The 20,107-nt window shown below is 34.1% G+C and overlaps 3 protein-coding genes across 6 annotated transcripts; all 3 read right to left on the bottom strand.

Annotated features, from left to right (window-relative positions):
* Positions 1–5,419, bottom strand: LOC149403516 (Protein kinase superfamily protein). 4 transcript variants are annotated; one of them, XR_016296171.1, is made up of 8 exons: positions 3,163–5,414; positions 2,914–3,049; positions 2,728–2,816; positions 2,429–2,540; positions 2,241–2,347; positions 1,414–1,830; positions 1,183–1,269; positions 1–401 (listed from the first exon to the last, which is right to left on the bottom strand). XR_016296171.1 is itself a non-coding variant. In XM_089609949.1 (6 exons), exons 1-6 carry the CDS (start codon positions 4,890–4,892, stop codon positions 1,731–1,733), a joined length of 2,274 nt encoding a protein of 757 aa, XP_089466075.1. In that variant the 5' UTR covers positions 4,893–5,414; the 3' UTR covers positions 1,269–1,730. The 4 variants fall into 4 exon arrangements, 2 of the variants coding, with proteins under 2 accessions (XP_089466075.1, XP_089466076.1); XM_089609949.1 differs by lacking the exon at positions 1–401 and having other exon boundaries at positions 1,269–1,830; XM_089609950.1 differs by lacking the exons at positions 1–401; positions 1,183–1,269; positions 1,414–1,830; positions 2,241–2,347 and having other exon boundaries at positions 2,429–2,648; positions 3,163–5,419.
* Positions 5,420–9,741: 4,322 nt separating this feature from the next.
* Positions 9,742–12,225, bottom strand: LOC149403515 (Remorin family protein). Its single transcript, XM_089609559.1, has 3 exons — positions 11,162–12,225; positions 10,439–10,520; positions 9,742–10,149 (listed from the first exon to the last, which is right to left on the bottom strand). Exons 1-3 carry the CDS (start codon positions 11,956–11,958, stop codon positions 9,937–9,939), a joined length of 1,092 nt encoding a protein of 363 aa, XP_089465685.1. The 5' UTR covers positions 11,959–12,225; the 3' UTR covers positions 9,742–9,936.
* Positions 12,226–16,865: 4,640 nt separating this feature from the next.
* Positions 16,866–19,721, bottom strand: LOC149403514 (Acid phosphatase/vanadium-dependent haloperoxidase-related protein). Its single transcript, XM_089610081.1, has 5 exons — positions 19,215–19,721; positions 18,631–18,787; positions 18,106–18,156; positions 17,772–17,864; positions 16,866–17,284 (listed from the first exon to the last, which is right to left on the bottom strand). Exons 1-5 carry the CDS (start codon positions 19,376–19,378, stop codon positions 17,207–17,209), a joined length of 543 nt encoding a protein of 180 aa, XP_089466207.1. The 5' UTR covers positions 19,379–19,721; the 3' UTR covers positions 16,866–17,206.
* Between the last annotated feature and the right edge of the window lie 386 nt (positions 19,722–20,107).

Here is a 20,107-nt window from a genome sequence, read left to right as displayed (position 1 = left end):
TACGCAGTCAAAAGTACGACCATATTACCTTCCTTTGTTTTTGCAGTAAAACAAAAAAAGTTGAGTCAACAGTCACGAGTGAACAAGCTTCTAACTCTCAGGCACGACCATTTCAAGAATAGGCAAGGGAACAGTATGATTACAGTCAGAACTCAGAAAGTATAATCTTGTTCGTAAAATGTTGGCTGCCATGCATTTTACAGGTAAAAAAACTTGATTACTAGTATACCAATTCTATAAAAAAATAAAATTAACGACGTTTTTTGTTTGCTTTGAAGGAATTATAACCAACCCAAGTTTGTTTAAGTACCTCGAGGAGAGTCTTGAAGGAACAATCTAACCGAAGTTTTAGATATTCCCGAACGGTGCAATTAACATCCTCTACCTGTATCCATTTGATACTGCAGTGACATTTGCAGACAATCACAAATGTCATGAAAAATTCTGGGGCTAATGAACACTCCAAAATCGAAGACTTCTTACTCCTAAGAAATGTGGTGGTTCTACTGATCCAAGAAGTACTCAGCAGGACACCAGATTATATATGACTAGAATGCATAGGTATCAGAGCAGCCAAACGATATTAAGAATTATTACTATTTTTTTTTTGTTTGGAAAGTATAATCAAAGCATATCAGGGACTAGGTACCACTTCTTGAAACTTGCAACTAGCAAACCAGACCATTCGGAGATAAAATTTCACCAGAACAGATATGAAACATCCATTTATAACCTAAGTTCGCAAGCAATTCAAGCAATTGAGCAACAAAGAAAAATAAAATATGCGTAGTGGTTAATATTATGTAGAAGGATAGTCCAAGTATTCACAGCTTTCATCTCAGCCGGCTTCTTTTAAAGAACCAGGAAATAGATTGGATGACTCAATGTTGCACAAGGCTTATAACAAGAAAATATGACAAGTATGAACTCAAGCTTATCCCCTAAACAGATATAAATGGCTACAAGCAAAAATCAGTTGAGATATTATCGGTGAATCCTAAGCCATTATTCCTTTAGAAGTTTATTAATACCTCTCAAGTCATCAGGCGTTAATCATATGCTATTTTCCTATAGAAGTTAATTAATACAACTTAAATTGTCGCACGGCATTACGAAATACGGATGCAAAGCACCGTGTTGCTCACAGATCAAAAGATCATTCTAGATATCAAAATAAATTACCTTCACACTACTATTGTTACTGTCAAAATCGTCGTCAATGAAAAGCAAGAATGTCTCCTCCACTTCCTCAGTTCACACCAACCGTCTCTTGCAAACACAATATAATTATCAAATATGTTCTGCTGTAACTAAGAAAAATAGTTTGATATTCAAAACCAAATCTGAAAAGAAAAATGTTTACAGTGCACCAATGAAATTATGTTACATACACAAGTTTCAGATGAAACCGACTTTCACTCTTAGAAAAAAGCAACTATGCCAGGGCCTGTATCAGCACTGTGGTTTCTGATGATGAAATCTCATAAGACGACAAAATCTGAAAACAAAGTTAACCTGCAACAATTTGGTTGGAATGTAATCAAAGAATACATCCCATCCAAATCATCACGAAGTGCTTGCTAAAAAACAGCACGAATGATTGTCTAACTTCAATGATGCAACTTCCGCTCAAGGCATGTCTCTCACCTCAACCTTTGGACGATCAGTCAGAATATCGTAGTAAACAATGGAAGGGCGAGAATCGTATTTTCATCACCAGTTTAATCCCTTTAGCCAAATACTCCACCAGTCCCTAGTTCTCCCATCTGTAACTCTTTTCTCCGTTGCTCTTCTAAAGGGTCTGGACTCTTCAGCATTCGCCGGTGACGCCTAATAACATCACAAGCAACAAAAAATTAAATTTAAATAAGAATAAATCCATGGTACTTTGTTATGACCTTAGATATTAAGGGTATTATAATAATAATAGATTATTAGGGGTAAAATATAGAATACTAACTTATATAGCCTGTAAATAAGAGGAATTGTAGAGATGAGGGATAGGAAGTTTCTGGAAAAAAGTCAGTGCGAGGAAGGGAGTTCGATTTAATACAATACTCGATATCGGAATTTTGAGAGGTATGTGCTACCCCCTCTTGTTTATAAGCTAAATAACTTCCAAGTAATATACATATATATATATATATATATATATATATATATCCCCTAATTATATCTTTAAAATTCTTATACCCTCAATATCAAAGGTCTTAACACACTTCAACAAAAGATTATCACACCTGTCTTGTGCATGTTGAGCTGGAAATGTCGGCATGAACTCTTTAGTCTTGGGTAGGGGAACTTCGCGGAACCACTCATGATTCAGGGCATCTTCTGCGGTTATCCTCTGAATTGAATAAAACAAGTATAAGTCCCAGGTATGTGTTTATAAAATAATATTAAACCAAATGAGGTTATGAAGAATTACCCTCTCAGGGTCATAAGTGAGAAGCCTATTCAACAAGTCAAACCCAGAATCAGAGAGAACGGGAGATCCCGTAAATGATGTTGCTGGGAACTTCTTGCGAAGAAGGTTGTACCTGAAAGAAACAGGTCAGCTGTTTAATTCACATGCAAAATAAGAGAGAAACAGGCATTCCACCAACGAGTGCCAGATGGCTGGGTCAGAATCACCCAAAGCTGGAAGCCTGGGAAAGAGTAGGAGTAACACAAACTTTAGTGTCACAATCGAAGAAATAATTACTTACGAAAAACAATTTTACTTACTGATGCTTCACAAAGTTGACCTTGACACCGGGTAACTTGGAATATCCAGGCCAAATTGTTTCATTCGGTGTCCCAAGGGTTCTGAAAATCTGTGGTTATTTAGGAATTAACAAAGAACCACCTATAAGAGATATGTACTGTTAATAAGCCAGATAGGATGTCAAGCACACGAGTCACTAGATGTACCTTGTCAAGTTGATCGAATTCAGTTTTCCCATTAAATAGAGGTTGCTTCGACAAAAACTCTGCCATAATACAGCCAAGTGACCACATATCAATAGCCGTAGAATATTGTTTTGCTCCAAGTAAAAGCTCAGGTGACCTGAAAATTCAGTAAGCATTTTAGTAAAGTACTCATCTTTGGTGCGAAAATGGTATTACAAACATCAACGTCAAGAATTCAAATTGCATATGCAAATTCAGATTGCAACTCACCTGTACCAAAGAGTTACCACCAGATGAGTATACGGTTTTAATGGACTCCCGTATTGACGTGCCAACCCAAAATCACATATCTTTAGCTCCCCGCAATTATTCAAAAGCAAATTGGATGTCTTCAAATCCCGATGAAGTACCCAATTATCATGAAGATACTTGATTCCGCTTAACAGTTGAAGCATAAGGCATTTGACTTCGCTCTGGCTGAAAGGTTGCTTCATGGTCTCCATGAGTGCCTTCAGATCATGCTCCATGTACTCCATCACCATGAAGATACTATCCAAGCTACTTCCCACCACCACTTCTTTGACATCGACAATTGACGGGTGATGAAAAGAAAGAAGAATATTGATTTCCCTTAGAGCAGTCAGAGGAAAACCTTCTCTTTCCTTCTCCATTTTCACCTTCTTCAGGGCCACAACTTCCCCTGTTTTCTTGTCTCTAGCCCTGTACACAACACCATAAGTGCCTTCGTCGATCTTGTTTAGCCTCTCGAACTCGTCAACGCTTCTACAGCCCTGAAGCATGTTTACACTTCTCTGCGGCGGGGTTGGCGGCTCTGGTATTTCAGGAGAATCGCATCTGTCCTCGGACTCCGAGTCGGAGCGACTTCTATTGCTACGATTTTGGTTGCGCTCCTCTTCAAACTCCATGTAATCGTCCCCGTCAGAATCCTCCTCGGGGTAGTTATCCCGACTCGAAGATCTTGCACGAGCCCCTCGATCATCCGACTCCGACGATCTCCCTCTAGAGCGTTCGGAGCCTTCTCTCTTAAACTCCCCAAACTCGGGAGTTAACGACTTGCTCCGAACGCCTGCCCCGAGTGGCTCCGGGGCGAAAACATCATTCCTCCTTTTACTAGGCGTTATCTCGTCCTCCAAAATCTCACCCTCGTCGCCCGGTGAGCTATTCCCCGCTGCCCACCTCGAGGATGAAATATTCCGGGTCGGAACGGTGTCTTCGTCTTCTGGTTTATTCGCTGCAAGTTCAGCCTCAACTTCCTGTTCCGCTACTACCGGAGAATCACTCTTACATGGTTCAGGTGTTTCCGAACGCTCAGCTGGGGAGAAGGAAGACCCGAGTTTCTCATTCTGATCGCTGTCGTTGATCGGAGATATGTGTACACTACCATCCGGAACGACAGACTGGCGATATACCTTGGGCAGAGGCGGCGGTGGAGGAAGCCCGTTGACATCTCTCAAAGGCCTACAGCTTTTAGTTGAGTTACTCGGTCCTTTGTCGTCCCTATCCCAAATTATCGGGGAAAACTTCCTTTTCCGATCCAAAGAAGACCGTTTCCCGTTCTCCATCACCTTTGAAACCTCGGTATCCTTAATCACCGGCTCAGTGGCCTCGTCAGACCCGCTCTCGCTCGACAACTCGCCGGGCTCTCTATCCACGGATTTGACGGAGAAATCGCACCGCTTGGGCCCATGGCGAACTTCGTCCCCGCCTCCGCCGCCACCACTACTGCCTGAATCACTCTTGCTTACGGGTAATTGATGTTCTCCGTTGACTCTGTCCCTCTCTCTAACATCTTTCCGACTAACCTTATTCCTGTCTCTAACATCCCCAACTCTACTACCCCTTTCACTTTCTCGATTCCCGTTTCTAATCCGCTCGTAATCGTCCTTGGCTGTGGCAAAATCGCGCCTCGACACTTCTAGACTCGAATCACGCTCCCTAAACTCGTTTTCGCGATAACCCCCATGCCTACCAGCAGCCATGGATATGAGTCTCAGACCTTGATTTTAAACCACCAGGTACAGACACCTAGTCCTAAACCCTAATTCACGAGAAACACCGAATTCCTCACTTCCGAAACGGAAACAGAAAAATCAAGCACCGAATTCAGGAATCTCAGATCTAATAGAGATGAAATACAAGATCAGCACAACCGCGAACTATCGAAATTCTATAGTTTTCTGGCAAGCTAGCCCACCGCGAACTTGATTTCCGCAGTTTGGGAACGAAAACCTAGAATATCCTCGGAAGCCGAGAACAAGAACAAACCCTAGAAATCTCAGAGAAAGAACTTCGAACCTTTGACCTATCCCGATAAGCTAGGACTCGGAGGCGCATAGACGGAATCGGCTTGCCGGCGATGCAGAAAGATATGGCGGCGAGCGAGAACCGCCTAGAGAGAGAGAGAGAGAGAGAAACCTCGAGAGCTCTCAATGGAAGTCGACGAATGAAACGCGAGAGAGAAGAGAAAGTTTGCGATGGGATTGGCTTTTGTTTGCCAATTGAATAGTCTCGACGATTTTTTTTTCTTTTAATTTAACTATTAAAATTTATAAATATAATTTAGAAATTAAGAAAAGGCAATATCTATTGAACGACAATAACAGCCAAAACGGCATATACCTTTCAAACGACAATGATTGCCATTTTCAATATAAATAGGCATTTGGATTTTGGACATAGATGTCCCATTTTTTTTAGTGAGATGCTTTCAATTCTCGTTTAAGTTTGCTTCGATATGTATATATATATATATATATATCTATCTATCTTCTTTTAGTAATTATATGTAAATACGAGACATTACTAAGAGAATATAAAAGTTTACCATCACAAAAATAGGCAATTAGTGCTAATTTTCTAAAAACAAATAAGGATTTGGACAACTGATATTTATTGCCCTTTGTTTTTGTGGTATTTGCATCTTATGTCACAAATTGGCAATCCAATTGCAAATAAGTCACGTGCAAAAAATTTAGAAAGTTTTAGAGGAAGATGAAGTGATTTTTAATGAGGTATTGTAAAAATTCAGAAGTATTTGGATATTAATTTGAAATTTGCACATGTGAAACGAATGTAAATACGTGACACAAATGCAATTTTGACAACTTTGTGACACAAATGCAAAAACCCGACGAATTTGTGACGTTGACGCAATACGTGACACAAATGCAATTTTGACAACTTTGTGACACAAATGCAAAAACTTGACGAATTTGTGACATTGACGCAAATTCCCCCTTTTTATTTGAAATTTGGACATCGTTGTCTCATTTGTTTAAGCGATATACCATTATGTCTCATTCATGTTCATTGTCAAACAAATGCCCATTTCTATATAAAATTATGGATAAATTACATAAATGCCCTCTGAACTTTTGACCATTTAACAACGTAGTCCCTACTTTTATTTTTCTTACAGCGTCGCCTTTGAACTTTGACAATCTTACAAACTTAGTCCTTCCATCAAATTTTGGGAGTATATTCCGTCTATTTTAACTTGTGTAATAACTTGAATATTTAAAATTACTTATATATCCTTTATTTAATTATTTTATATTTAAAATTAATAAATTAAAATTAAAAAATTAAAAAGTTTCATTTTTCATTTTGTTTGTTGTCTTTTTTTAATACTTTTTTTATACATTTCCATTATACTTTTTTTTTTCACGATAATAGAAAATTAATAATAAATAATAATTCATTTTTACAATTCATTTTTATTAAAAATTCATATTTTACATAATTATTTTATTTATATTTATTTTTTTTATATAATAAATAATAATTTTTAATAATATTAAATCATTATAAAATCAATATTTTTTTGTTATTTTACAATTTTGTCCCTGTTTAAATAGTCACATGCCAATCACATGGGAAAAAATGGATGTATTGTTGAGAAAAATAGACGGAAGGACTAAGTTTGATTGTCAAAGTTCAAGGGCGACGCTGTAAGAAAAGTAAAAGTAGGGACCACGTTGTTAAATGGTCAAAAGTTCAGGGGGCATTTATGTAATTTATCCTAAAACTATATGTAAATATGAGTATCACTATGAGAAAAATACAAAAGAGATATATAAAACTATCATTCTAAAAATATGGCAACTTATGTAATTTCTTTTTCATGTTTTTCTCATATTAATACACCGAATTTACATATAACTCATACTAGAAAAGGACATGAGTTTGATAACAAACTTGAAATGGGTTGTAGGAATCCACCATTGAAAAAAAGGGGCACGAGTAGACTTCTATGCTGCATAAAGTTTGTTGCCAAACTCTTGCACTTTTAAATATGTAAATATGAGGTATTAATGTAACAAAAACGTTGAAAGAAGTAAGTAAGCCTATCATTAAAAAACAAAGGGAAATTTGCGTCAATGTCACAAATTCGTCGGATTTTTGCATTTGTGTAACAAAGTTGTCAAAATTGCATTTGTGTCCTCTAAAACTTTCTAAAATTTTTGCGTGTGACTTATTTGCAATTGGATTGTCAATTTGTGACATAAGATGCAAATACCACTTTAAAAAGGGGCTTATTACTCTAAATGTAAAGTTAATCAATACCAATTTTCAAATGAGAAAATATCAACAGTATCCCATGTGTTTTATCAAAATGCGAGATTTATCCATTTTATTTTTAGAAATATTAGACATAATATCAGGCAAATAAAAAGGGACATATTACTCTAAATGTAAAGTTAATCAAAACCAATTTTCAAATAGACAAGAGTCTAAGACAATGCTTGTTAAGGACTTGGACACACATAGCCTACGTATAGAGTCATTACTTACATATATACGTGAGCAAAGGCGTCCAAGCAAGGATGAGACACAATTGTCCCATTTTTTGTTTAGCGATGGACTTGTTGACGTGATAATTAACCTAAAATCAGTCTTGATCTTTCGAAAGAAAAAATTGGCTTTGATTTGTTTATGAGCTTCTAACTTTCGTTAAACTATAAATTGGCCTCTAATTTTGTTCGGACCGAGCTAAGCCTAAAATGGCTTAGCTCACGGGTTCCTCATGACGGGCTAAGCTGAAACGAGCTTAGCTCATCATTTATGCGGTGATACTATAAATGGCTAGCTCGCTACAAAAGATAATTAAAAGTATATGTAGTTGAAGACAAAAGTGGATTATTGTAAATTATAACCCAATTATAAATATACAAGAACAGTTACAATCACGGTCACCATATAGTAAAAAAATAGTTTTTATTTTCAAAAGTTCGCATATGAGAATAATCCCAGCCAAAGTAACCCAGTTAATATTTGCTAAATTAATCACACACATGAATAATAAATAGACACGAATTGAAAACGATCACGCACTCAAAATCATATAAATGAGAACATATTGACAAAAACTTGCCAAAACTGTGAATAAATTCCGCAAATACGGATTCTATCGACTTATAGAATTTTGAATATTGATTTTTAACTTGAAATTGTTAAAAATAAAAAAACTAAAAAACTTGTAAATAGTAAAATAAAAAAATAAAAAGAAAACAATGTAAATATTAACAACTAGAGTTTGAAACACTATAGACGACTGTTACTTTATGAGATTAACAACTTTCAATCAGTATTAGTGAAATAAGTTTTTGAAATTCAATATGTCACGTGATTTCTTTTATCGTATTACTATATTTCACAACATGTACGGCCTGCCCTGGTAAAAGAAAACGACAGCAATATATATTGTAATTGCAAGCTAGTATAGAATTGCATCTAAGAAGAAAAAGTATTGACAAAAAGTAAAAGAGACTTTTTTATTTATTGATTTATTTATGTATTTATCTATCTATCTAGACGTGGACAAGACACTAGTTTTTGTGCCACTCACATAGATTGTTTTGCTTCTTATCATCAATTTAAGATCAACAAGAAAGCGATAAGTTATGATGTGGAAGAAGAGAACAAGGGAATTAATATCACTTCCAAATTTTCAATAATAATTGAGTTATAGTACGTATAAGAATTAATAGTGTCCATGGTCTCTTTCTCAATACAATACACATATTTCCCAACATGATCCACAAAAAAAGGATGTTGTATAACGGAAATTAATTATATATTATATTATATACGCAAAATAAATTGAAAGAGACATTGATTCAACTTCGGTGCATGTTTGTCACAAACTGTTGGTGCTTCTTTTGACAGGCCACGGAATTTTTGTAGCAAAAATTGAGAATTTTTCTTGTGTGTCGTAACTTTTTAATCTTAAAAAAAAAAAATTATTTATTTATATGCTGGTGTTTGAACATCTGGAATGGAATCAAACCAAAATTTAGTTCCGTTTTAATCTGTTTATGTTTACAGTATCAAATTATACCTGTTTCAAAACTATTCCCATAGTGAAAATTTTGATATTTTTCCGGTATTCTTGATCGTATTTTTTTTTCAAAAAAATGTAATTTTTTCGGATTTTAATTCCAGTCTATTATTAAGGACTTAATTTTCAGTTTGGTTATAACATAATTTCTGTTCTGACCAAACATCAAAGCACGAAAGCTTCTACGTTATAGTGAGAAACCAAACATCAAAGCATCACATCCTAATTTCATCAGGAAATAGAGGAAATAATAATAAGATGAAGTTAGCTAATTTATTAACTAACTTTTTTTTAAGAGTAACCAAAGTTAACCGTTCTCACTAACAATAAAAATCGTCTAACGAAAGTTATAAAACGTAATCTAATCAGATAAATGTGTGAGTTTTAGTTAAAAATAACTTAATTACAATTTTTTCTAAGTCAAAATTTACCCTTGAGCTAAATAGTGACTCTATAAGCCAATATAAAAAAAAAATCATTACATATCTGTATGAGTACTCGCTTCATAATGAATAAAAATAAATTTGTCAAAGCGTAAAACGAAAATCTCCTCATAAATGTCACACTCATGAGAGAAGTACACTACGTACTCTTGGGAGTTAGGGCTACAAGACTATCATTATTATCGATTTTACATGCCTTTGCAATAAAATTTAATTTAATTTAGTTTATTTATTTTTGGGCTACCAACAATTGAGAGAAGGTAATTTGAAGGAAAAGGAAGAGGGCAAATGACCGGTTCTTCGAATATAATCGGCTCTCTCGGAGGTTTTCATGGCTTTCTCGTTCAGTTTTGTCTCAGCGTTTGCTCGTTTTTCTTCGGCTATTCTCCGAGTCGCCGCTAACTTGTTTGTCATCTTCTCTTCGGCCCGGGTCTTCATTCTCTCTGCTTTTACCTGCCATCACACACCAAACTTTTAAGAAACAATGTCTCAATTTCTATTAAAAAAAAAAAAAGGTAGTAGTAAAAATAAGACTTTGTGATAAAAGAAAATTCAACTCCATGGTCAGCTGTAGATATACATGGAATTTATGAATTTGTATATATAAAGGTGATATCTTTTGTCATGAATTGTAGTTTTGAATATTGACATCACAAGATTATGTGGTAATTTATTTATTTTTTGTTTTTACAAAATCCAACAATTACCTGAAAATTAATTATAAATTAAAAATCTTACTTACCTCCATCTTTTTCAGTTCCATTTCAGCTTTCCTCTTCTCATGATTCTCCCAAGCTTGGATCTTCACTTCTTCACGCTTATACCTAATACAACAATTTACACAAAAACACACTACTCGTTAAGAAAAAATTACATGAAAAAACAATATCAATAGTGCCCTAAATAATAAACAAATTTAACAAAAAAATATCTAAACTTAGCAAAGCTGGTCGTTTTTTAAAAACTTGAAAAATATTTCTTATACGATTAAAATTATAAACAGGCTATTCTTGCAATAAAATTTAAAAAACACTTCCGCACTAAATTAGTCACATAAAAAAACTTCCAAAACAAAAACAAAAGCCTTATTATCCCCAATAATAAGCCTCTACTTAAATGAAACAAATCCATAAAAATAATTATATAAAAAAAAATCCCAAGTAATAATTAACATAATAAATAGTGAAAAAATTGTACAAAATAGTCATTTGAAATTTATTAATTAGTAAAATAGTTCAAAATTTCAACTTTCCAGCAAAACAGTCAAATTTACGTTTTTAAATTTTTTTTTACAACCAAGATTAAATTTTTTGACGATTATTATAAGCAATTTATCACTTTCAAAAAATTAACCTTAACATATAAAAAAAAAAAAAAAAAAAAATTTGAAATCCGATTGGGCTAGTCAAAGAAAAAACTTTTACTATTGTATAAATTCATAACTTTACCATAAATAATTACGTACCTTGCCATGTACTTGGCTCTCTCAGCCTCGTCCCAAGCCACAGCCCTGGTCTCCAAAGGACTCACCCCATTATTATTATTACTCTCACTCTTATCATCATTATTGCCGGCGATAGCAACACCGCCACTATTATTCCCATTGTAACCACTAGCGGAAGAGTATTGCCTGATCGGCGTAGAGCAAGCCGACGAGACCGGGCTCCGAGCTCGGACCGGCGTGGCGGTTCTAGAAGGTTCTTGACTCGCTATCGGAGTCATCTCTGTTCCCATATCCCTCACGCAAACTGACCTCACCGCAGACTTGTTGTTGTTGCTCGTCACACGCCACGTCACCACTCCCACCGCCACGTCATCAGCCACGCTGGCACCAGTTCTGTTGTTGTTGTTGTTGTTGATCTCTTTCTCTTCTTCTTCGTAGTCGCTGGGCGGGACTGGGGCGATGAGCCTGAGGTCGTCGGCGTTGGAGTCTCTGGGCTTGGTCAACGACGACGAGGAGGACGATGACGTCACGGTCTTGTGGAGCGTTGACCGGTCTCGGGAGAGGTTGACCAGCCATTTCTGGGCGTCGTCCCATTTGGACGGCGCGGACGAGAGCTTTCCGATCCCGAGACCCGCCGATCTGTGGCCGCCGGGAAGTTTTCCGGTGCTGTGAAACTCGAACCCTGAAGCTCCATTGTTGTTGTTGTTAATGGAGTGTTGATTATTATAATTATCATGATGGTGATTAGATTGTTTTGGTGTTGTTGGAGTTGGACCGTGGTTATGGCAAAGCTTCTTATCCTCTACGGATCTACTCATTATCGCCAGAAAATATGTATATATATATATATATATAGAGAGAGAGAGAGAGAGAGAGAGAGAGAGAGAGATATTCCCAACCAGAGTGTTTATGTATATATGTGTATGTATATAAGAGAAAGTTGTGTATACAGATATAATATGGGGATGATTGAGAGATATATGAAAACCACAGAAAGGAAATCAAACCCACAAAAATTATCTTGAAAACTTTCCGGTCTGATCTTCAAAAGGGACCCATATTTTACCCCCAGAATCCCATATAGCAAATCTCCCGATGACTTAAAATTAAGGAAAAGGAAAAAAAAAAAAAACTACTGTTTACCAATATGGATAATAAAAATAATAATACAGTTTTTTCCGAGAGAGAAAGCTTGGCTTGGCTTTAACTAGATGTAGAGAGAGAGAGAGAGAGGTGATACCTAAAAGGCTAAAACCACGTTGAAGGTCGGAAGATAAGTTTTTCAGAGAAAAAGTTAAAATATATATATATATATATATGGGAAAATAATATAATGTTCAGATCTCCTCCGGTGCTGAAAAAAAAGAGTACTGATAAAAAAAATTCCAAAGATTATTAAAGTAAAAAGAGTATAATTTGCATGGTCGAAAAAAAGAGGTCCCAAGAACAGTACATGTGAGTGTTAATAGTAGAAAAATTACTTTGCGTCATAGATAAATAAATAATTTTAAAAGTCTGAGAGGGGTGGTGCATAAAAAACTGCGTTACGTAGGAATTGATGTAATATTATATAATTTATTGCTGAAAATTGCATAGATTATGTAATACAGTCCAGATGTGGTGTTACTGTTACTGTTTACTCTCACAAAACGGAATCTTGGGAAGTGTTTTTTGTGAGTTGTGTGACAAAGGAAAGTTGATTAAATAATTTACTTCATATATAATATAATTGTTTCTTTTTTCAGTACGGTTTGTCCTTTTAACGGCTACTATCTTGATCTACTTGGGTAGTGAGTGACACGTGTACGGAGGAAATGGGAAGTTGTCAGCAGTTATAATTTTTTTTTTTTTTTTTTTTTTTTTTTTTTTTTTTTTCGTTGCATATGTTACCCTCTAATTTGTTGTGAATTCGCACTTGTAGTTCTTTTTTCTTTTCTTTTTTCACAGAAGAGTATTCGACTCTCATAGTCATAGACTTTCTATTTTTTTTTTACTAACGTGCATATACATTTAGACGGGAATATCCTTGTGTTTTCTTATAATATATCAATCATTTATAATTAAAAAACATATCTATGATTGAAAAAATATTATATTTTTATCCTCAAATATTTAGTTTGAGTGACACTATCTCTTATAAAACATCTTCATGTCATGTGTGAGAGAATGAGTTAAAACTCCCGAAATGGCGATCTATTTTCATTATATGATGTTTAAAGAATTTATGATTAATCTGAACTCAAATATTTTATTAAATCAAGTATACATTATATGTGAATGTATAAATGCAAAATAGTTTTAAAAAAAAATAACTTGTATTTTTTTTGTTTATATTTTTCTTAAACATTGTCGATATCGTCTCACAGAGCATCTCGTCATTCTAGCTTGTCGAGGGAGTGAGTCTTGATTAGACAATATGGCTAAAAAAATGATATTTTTTTAAAAAATATTTAAAATTTATCATCAAATAACAACACAATTCCAAAAAATAAATCTTATTATTCAGTTAGTAACACCGTGAACTAGTAACACTACCACAAACTAGATTATACAACGGAGCTTTTACAATGCAAGTCACGAAGATTCAAACGACCGCCTTATCGCAATTTAATCATATCTCCGACTTATGCTTCATCGCAAATGGTTGTCTCATCACTAAGGACCTCACGTTCACGTACCGAGACACGAGACCAACTTCATATTTTTAGCTTAAAATTATATAGCTTTTTTAAATTTTCCTTCTTGAGTTTTGTTTTTCAACTTTGCCTCCATGCAGTCGGAGTTCATGGCTCCACCATTGGAGGCAGGGATGAGAGAATATGAACGTAATTTTTTTTTTATATTATTATAATTATAAAATTACAAAACAATCCATCGGGGAAATAGTCAATAAGGCTGATAGTGCTCAAAAAATAAAGTAGGAGGACTAAAATATAACTACATGAAAAGTAAAAGGACCAACCATGCAAAAGATCCAACAAAATGGAGATGAGATGATATATTATTATTGACGGAGAAGAATAGAGATGGTGGTGGGTTTCTCTGTCTTCTTCACGTGGCCAGAGTATGGGCTGCGTGAAATCTGAGACCGTGTGACTTATTGTTTGTTGTTGTGCTATCTTGTTGGTTAATAAATATACAAAAAATTAGAAAAATATATGATTGTTTTGTTCTCTTGTGCTTGTGTTGTGTGTCTTGTGTGTGTGTATATATACATTTGACTATATTCTACTCTTTTCATATATACAGTCGTCTATACATTTGCTTTTCTATTTTTATCGTTAACATTTCTTGACTTTCTTTCTCTGTCGCACACACAATTCATGTCATACATATATATGGTTTCATATGCATTAATAGCTCTGCAAAAGTGATAATGCAAGTTTTTGACTAAAAATGCCATACCTTCTGTGCTATTGTTCTTCTCTTTAAAAATAAAAAAAAAATCCATTTACTATATACCATTATTGGGGTATGGATCGGATCGAGTATTATTATTATTATTCCATTTCTTTTATTATATTACTCATCTGATTACCGTTTTGTTGATTTATCCTTTTTTTTTTTTACTATCATGTCACAGCTCACAGAAGTCTAAGTATGAAAGTTTTTTTTTAAAAAAATCCAAGTAAAAATGTTTCTTAACAGACGTAAGAATGCGACAAGCACGTGTGTGTCACATTTTATAAAGTAAGAAGGAAAAAAAAAAAATTATCTGGGATTGTATTTTTCTCTTTGAATTTCTGAGGTCCAAACATAGCATAAAATCATAACAATTATCATATATCAATTCATACCTTTTTTTTTTCAGGGAAAATATCTAGAGTATCCCTTGTGTTTAATCGAAATGCGAGATTTATTCCCTCTATTTTTAGAAATATCAGATATATCCCTTCAGTTTAATATAAATGACATATAACTCCCCTAAAAAATGTTATATTACAAATATCACCCTTTTCGTTTATTTTTTTACAAAAAAATAATTTAAACTCCTCAAAATACCCTTAATAGAATAAATATTTATTTACTATTTTATTAAAAAAAAATCAAAATCTCTATTTATAAAAAAAAACTCTTAACTTTTTATAAAGAAATTTTTTAATTTAATTTTTTTGTATATAGAATAGAAGATAAAAAATTATTTCATTAAGGGTATTTAGGGGATTTCAAATTATTTTTTTGTAAAAAATAAATGAAAAATTGTGATATTTGTAATATAACATTTTTGTAGGGGATGTATATGTCATTTATATTAAACTGGAGGGATATGTCTGATATTTTTAGAAATTGAGGGGATAAATCTCGCATTTCGATTAAACACAAGGGATTTTCTTGATATTTTCAATCTCACGTACACATGAGTGCATGACTCTGTTGTTTTTACCATACTTATTAGAATAATAATAAAATAAAATAAAAGTGGCTCTAGTTGTGGGCTCTCACATCTGAAGTGAAAGTGAACCGAAGTCAGTCAATAATGATTTTTATCAGTTTTCTAAATACGATAGAGCTTTTTTACTTCTTATTACGAGACTTTCCACAAATATCTCTTTTCTCAAACATGAATATTTTTTTTTTTTTTTAAGTTATAGGACAATTTTACAGTTATTTTAAATGAAACTGTAAATAATTAAAAAAGAGTTAAATAAAATTATAAAAAGCAGAACGTATTTGGTTGGGATATTCAGATAATTCTCACTCTTTCCTTACTTGCTCTTCTTAATTTTAATAGACATGTTTGGTTATCCAAAAGAGTTGTGGTATCATTTTTAGCTAAATGTTAGAACTTATTTTTCAGAGAAAGCTACAAGGATATTGGACGAGTCATTATAAAAGGGGAAATTTGCGTCAATGTCACAAATTCGTCGGGTTTTTGCATTTGTGTCACAAAGTTGTCAAAATTGCATTTGTGTCACGTATTTACATTCGTGTTACATGTGCAAATTTCAAATTACTTTCTTTAATCATTTAATCTTTTTATTAGTTACTCCATGTCTTCTGAATTTTTACAATACTTTATTAAAAACCACTTCATCTTCCTCTAAAACTTTCTAAAATTTTTGCATGTGACTTATTTGCAATTGGATTGCCAATTTGTGACATAAGATGCAAATACCACTTATAAAAGCCTAAGCCCGGCCAACTTTAATTACATAGCCCAATACGATTGGGATAATTTCATGATCCAACATACATAAACAAGTTGATAACACAATTATTTTAATTGTAGAAACGCCTGTTTAAAATTATTTTTTTATGTACAATGAGCTAGAATCACAGTAGAGAATAATTATCTCATGTGTAACAAGTGAAATCCCTTGAAAATGGAATTTTAAACTGGCTAAAATCCCTTCCGATGATTTGTTCAATTTAAAAAAAAAAGTTGGAAATTTTGTTTTTTTATCACAAACTCCATGTGGAAAATATATTACCACAAAGAAAGATGATATCTTCTTCTCTTTTTAAAGCCAATTCAAATATTAATGCGGAGCTGGACAAAAATAGGAGGGGGCTGATTTGGAAATTTTCCGTATAAAATGAAAAATATTGTTTTAATGATATTAAAAAATTAGAAGAAGAACTTGGCACTATATACAAATGAAAAGTAATATTATCTTTTCTGATAAACTGAATCTGAAACCTGGCTTCTGTTTTGCCTCCTGTCCAAAGGTTGTCATTTACTTGTTTTCCTCAGTAATTAATAATTATCATCTAAATGAACAAATTAAACCAAGAATATGGATCCACTTAGATTTCATCAAAATCAAACATCGGAATCATCGATGAAATTGCAAACCCCAGATTCTATAGTTCTCGTACAAGTCACGAACAAATCTAATCTAAGAATACACTACATAGATTGCGAATCATCTTCCTACGAAAAAAGAAAAAGAAAAAAAAAGACATGTACTTTTTTAGTATATTGCCTTTTGGGTATCTAAATCTGTCCAAAGGCGTCGAAGAAGAGCTCATCGTTGAAGACGATGATGACTGACACCGAAAATGCTATACTTTTTTTCTTTCTAGAAAAAGCCCATCACTTTTTTTCTTTCTAGAAAAAGCCCATCAAATCTGAGTGGTGGTTAAGACAATCAAATGGCCAATAGCCGCGGTGGTGATACCAAGCATTCCACCGGCAACAACCTGTCAAGAATGACTATTATAGATCGGGTCTTCTAGCTAAATAGCCAATTGAAAGTAATAAAGCCAATTTTTGTCTATATTTAGAAAAATAGCAAAAATTTACAAAAACGTGCAAGTACCCGTGCCAATAACTTTTTTTTTTACTTTTACCCCTCTCAATAAATTACACGGTTAACAGTGTCAAAAAATTTATTGACGGTGTCAAACGTTGGCTATTTTGCTTAGAACTTAAAACATTAGTTTTTTTGCTAATCAGAGAGTTTCATAATGGCTGCTTTATATAAAAAATTTCATTATAGACCTAGTAGCAAAAATCTATGTACTGCATTAGATCTAAAAGTATATATGGTTCTCATTGAGAGAGACCGACATAATGTTATGCAAAAGCGAGGCTAAAAACATGTTACTCTAAGAAATCAAAACTAGGATTGTTTTTTAGGGAAAAATTTTAGTTCTGCGCAAGAGATTTGAGAACTAATGGGCAAACCTGAGGAGGGGTGTGGCCAAGAAGTTCACGCAGTGGTCGGCTCTCAGATAGAGGGTGTTCTGAGGGAAGTTCGTAAACGATTTGATTCAAAACCTGTCAAAAGCAAGAATATATATGAAAGTTACTTATATATGCATAAAATACATGATACCCATCAGGGCCAAAGAAATTAGCGATATTTGTTTACACTACGCATGCAAATCGCAGCTTGAAATAAGTATTTAAGTGTTGAGGACTTGAGATTAAGATCACAATTTGAAACAGAGCTTTCAAGGTCTCGAATTCAATATGAAAAGAGAGTAAAAAATTTGAAGAAAAAAGAAAAGAATCAAACCTCTGCTTGGCGTCCCGCGTGAAGCCTAACACCAGTGGCATCGTACATAACCTGTCACAAATATACAAACCATTAGCTGTGTTCGAAATCCGAGATAATTGAGTTCAAGAGCGCGATCATATCAACCCGAGTCACAAATATGCAATTTAAGAACCTCACCCTTTTTTTTTCTTTTTTTTTTTCTTTTTTTTTTTCGGAAAATGTGATAAACAGAATACAAAGTATGGGTTTTCCGGACTTTTGAGAGGTCGCCTCTCTCTCCCGAAGAAATATCTTCCTCTTCTCTACATTCCTATATTTTTCCTTTCTTAATCCCCTAAAATTATCTATTTATACACTGACAAAAATCATCAATTATTCTAAAATCACCCCTTAACTATAATCTAATAGTTACAACTTACAATCACCCCGGCCCCTAACGATATTGTCATATTATTGCTATATAACAGCAAGACCAAATGACAACTAGTAGGCTTTGGCTCATATCTGGAAAAATAAAAAAGTAAACGCGAATCAGTTAATTACCACGCACGCTAAGATCAATGACGTTGCAAAGAGCGATCCTCCAAAGCCTTCTTGGAGTCCGACGGCCATAGCAAGAGCACTGACCGTAGCAGAATGTGAAGATGGCATTCCACCGGACCCGAGAAGTAGCTTGATATCCCATCGTCTCTCTTTATACCTGAAAATCTCGAGAAAGCACATAAGATTCTTTATGAGAATCATAAGCCATGGCTCGCCAAAGAAACTATGGACTGGTTCTAATGATCAATATTTAATTGTTTTTAGGTTTCAAACAGCTTAGGACTGAAACGGAATCTCATTCATTTTCTTCATCAAGATCACCTCAAGAAAGCAACAACACACACAAACCTTCACCACGAAAATCAGATCCAAATCCAATCCAATTCGTAACAAATATCATAAAAAAAAAAAACATTAGCAGAATACACAAACCCAGCGTAAACACGGTTTCTGAAATAGATTCTTGATCGATGATGAAATTGAGATCCAAATTCCAGACATATACGGAAATACACACACATAACGAAACGCGAATTGCGAAAAAAAAAAAGAAGAAGAAGAGACGTATAGAGAGAATTCAATACCCGGCAGTGAAAAACTTGATGAGCTGAGCAATCGCGAAGGAGAGAAAGGCACAGATGAGAGGGAAATTCACGAAGATCGAAGAATACTCAAACATGGACGACGATGACGATGACGATGGAAGTAACTTTCCGCCGCCACTCGCCGCCATAACTGACCTCGCCATTATCTTCTCAATCTCATCCGAAATTCCAATTAGAAGAATTCAATTTTCTGACCAAACAAAAAACCCTAACGAAAAAATCAGTACTCTCTAGCGAAAATGATCGAGCTTGGAGAAACAGAGAGTCGGTTGATTCTGTTTTTATTTGTTTTGGATTTTTTTTTTCCTTTTTCTTTTATTTTTATTTTTGGTATTTATTTTCCTTTTTCCCGGGAAATTGAAAGGAAGAAGAAGAAGAAGAAGAAAGAGGAATGAGAGAGCAAAATATTTGAGAAAATAGGAAAGGGATTGGAAAATGTTTGGTTGCTTGTTGGACTTTGTTCAAGGTTTCTTATAAATTTACCAACGGTCAGGTCATTATTTCATACGTCTAGTGTTTTTATTTATATATTAATTTATTTATTTAGGATTGAAGGAATGAATGATTAATTTCACTAATTAAGGAATGAAAGAGAACATCACATGCATATCTTTCTTGCAAACATGTGCTAGAATATACCTTTTTATACCCATTTGGATTCCTTCTGTTTGGGCCTATTATTAATCCACAAATAAAGCTCAAGAACAAAATGGCAAATCCCTATAATTATTTCACAACTCACTTTGTTCTATCTTTTTTAAGGTGTTTTTTTCTTTCTGATCCTTTTCTTGTGGAATTTCCATTTGTCTACTACTCTAAACGGATTTATGATCTGACTTTTTTTTTTCTATAGAAATTAATTCCCTAATTAT

This window comes from Urtica dioica, chromosome 3 (genome assembly GCF_054948205.1).
Source record: "Urtica dioica subsp. dioica isolate 48M chromosome 3, U.dioica_male_clone48M_v1_H2, whole genome shotgun sequence".
Taxonomy (NCBI): Eukaryota; Viridiplantae; Streptophyta; class Magnoliopsida; order Rosales; family Urticaceae; genus Urtica; species Urtica dioica.
This window is presented reverse-complemented; position numbering and strand designations above follow the sequence as displayed.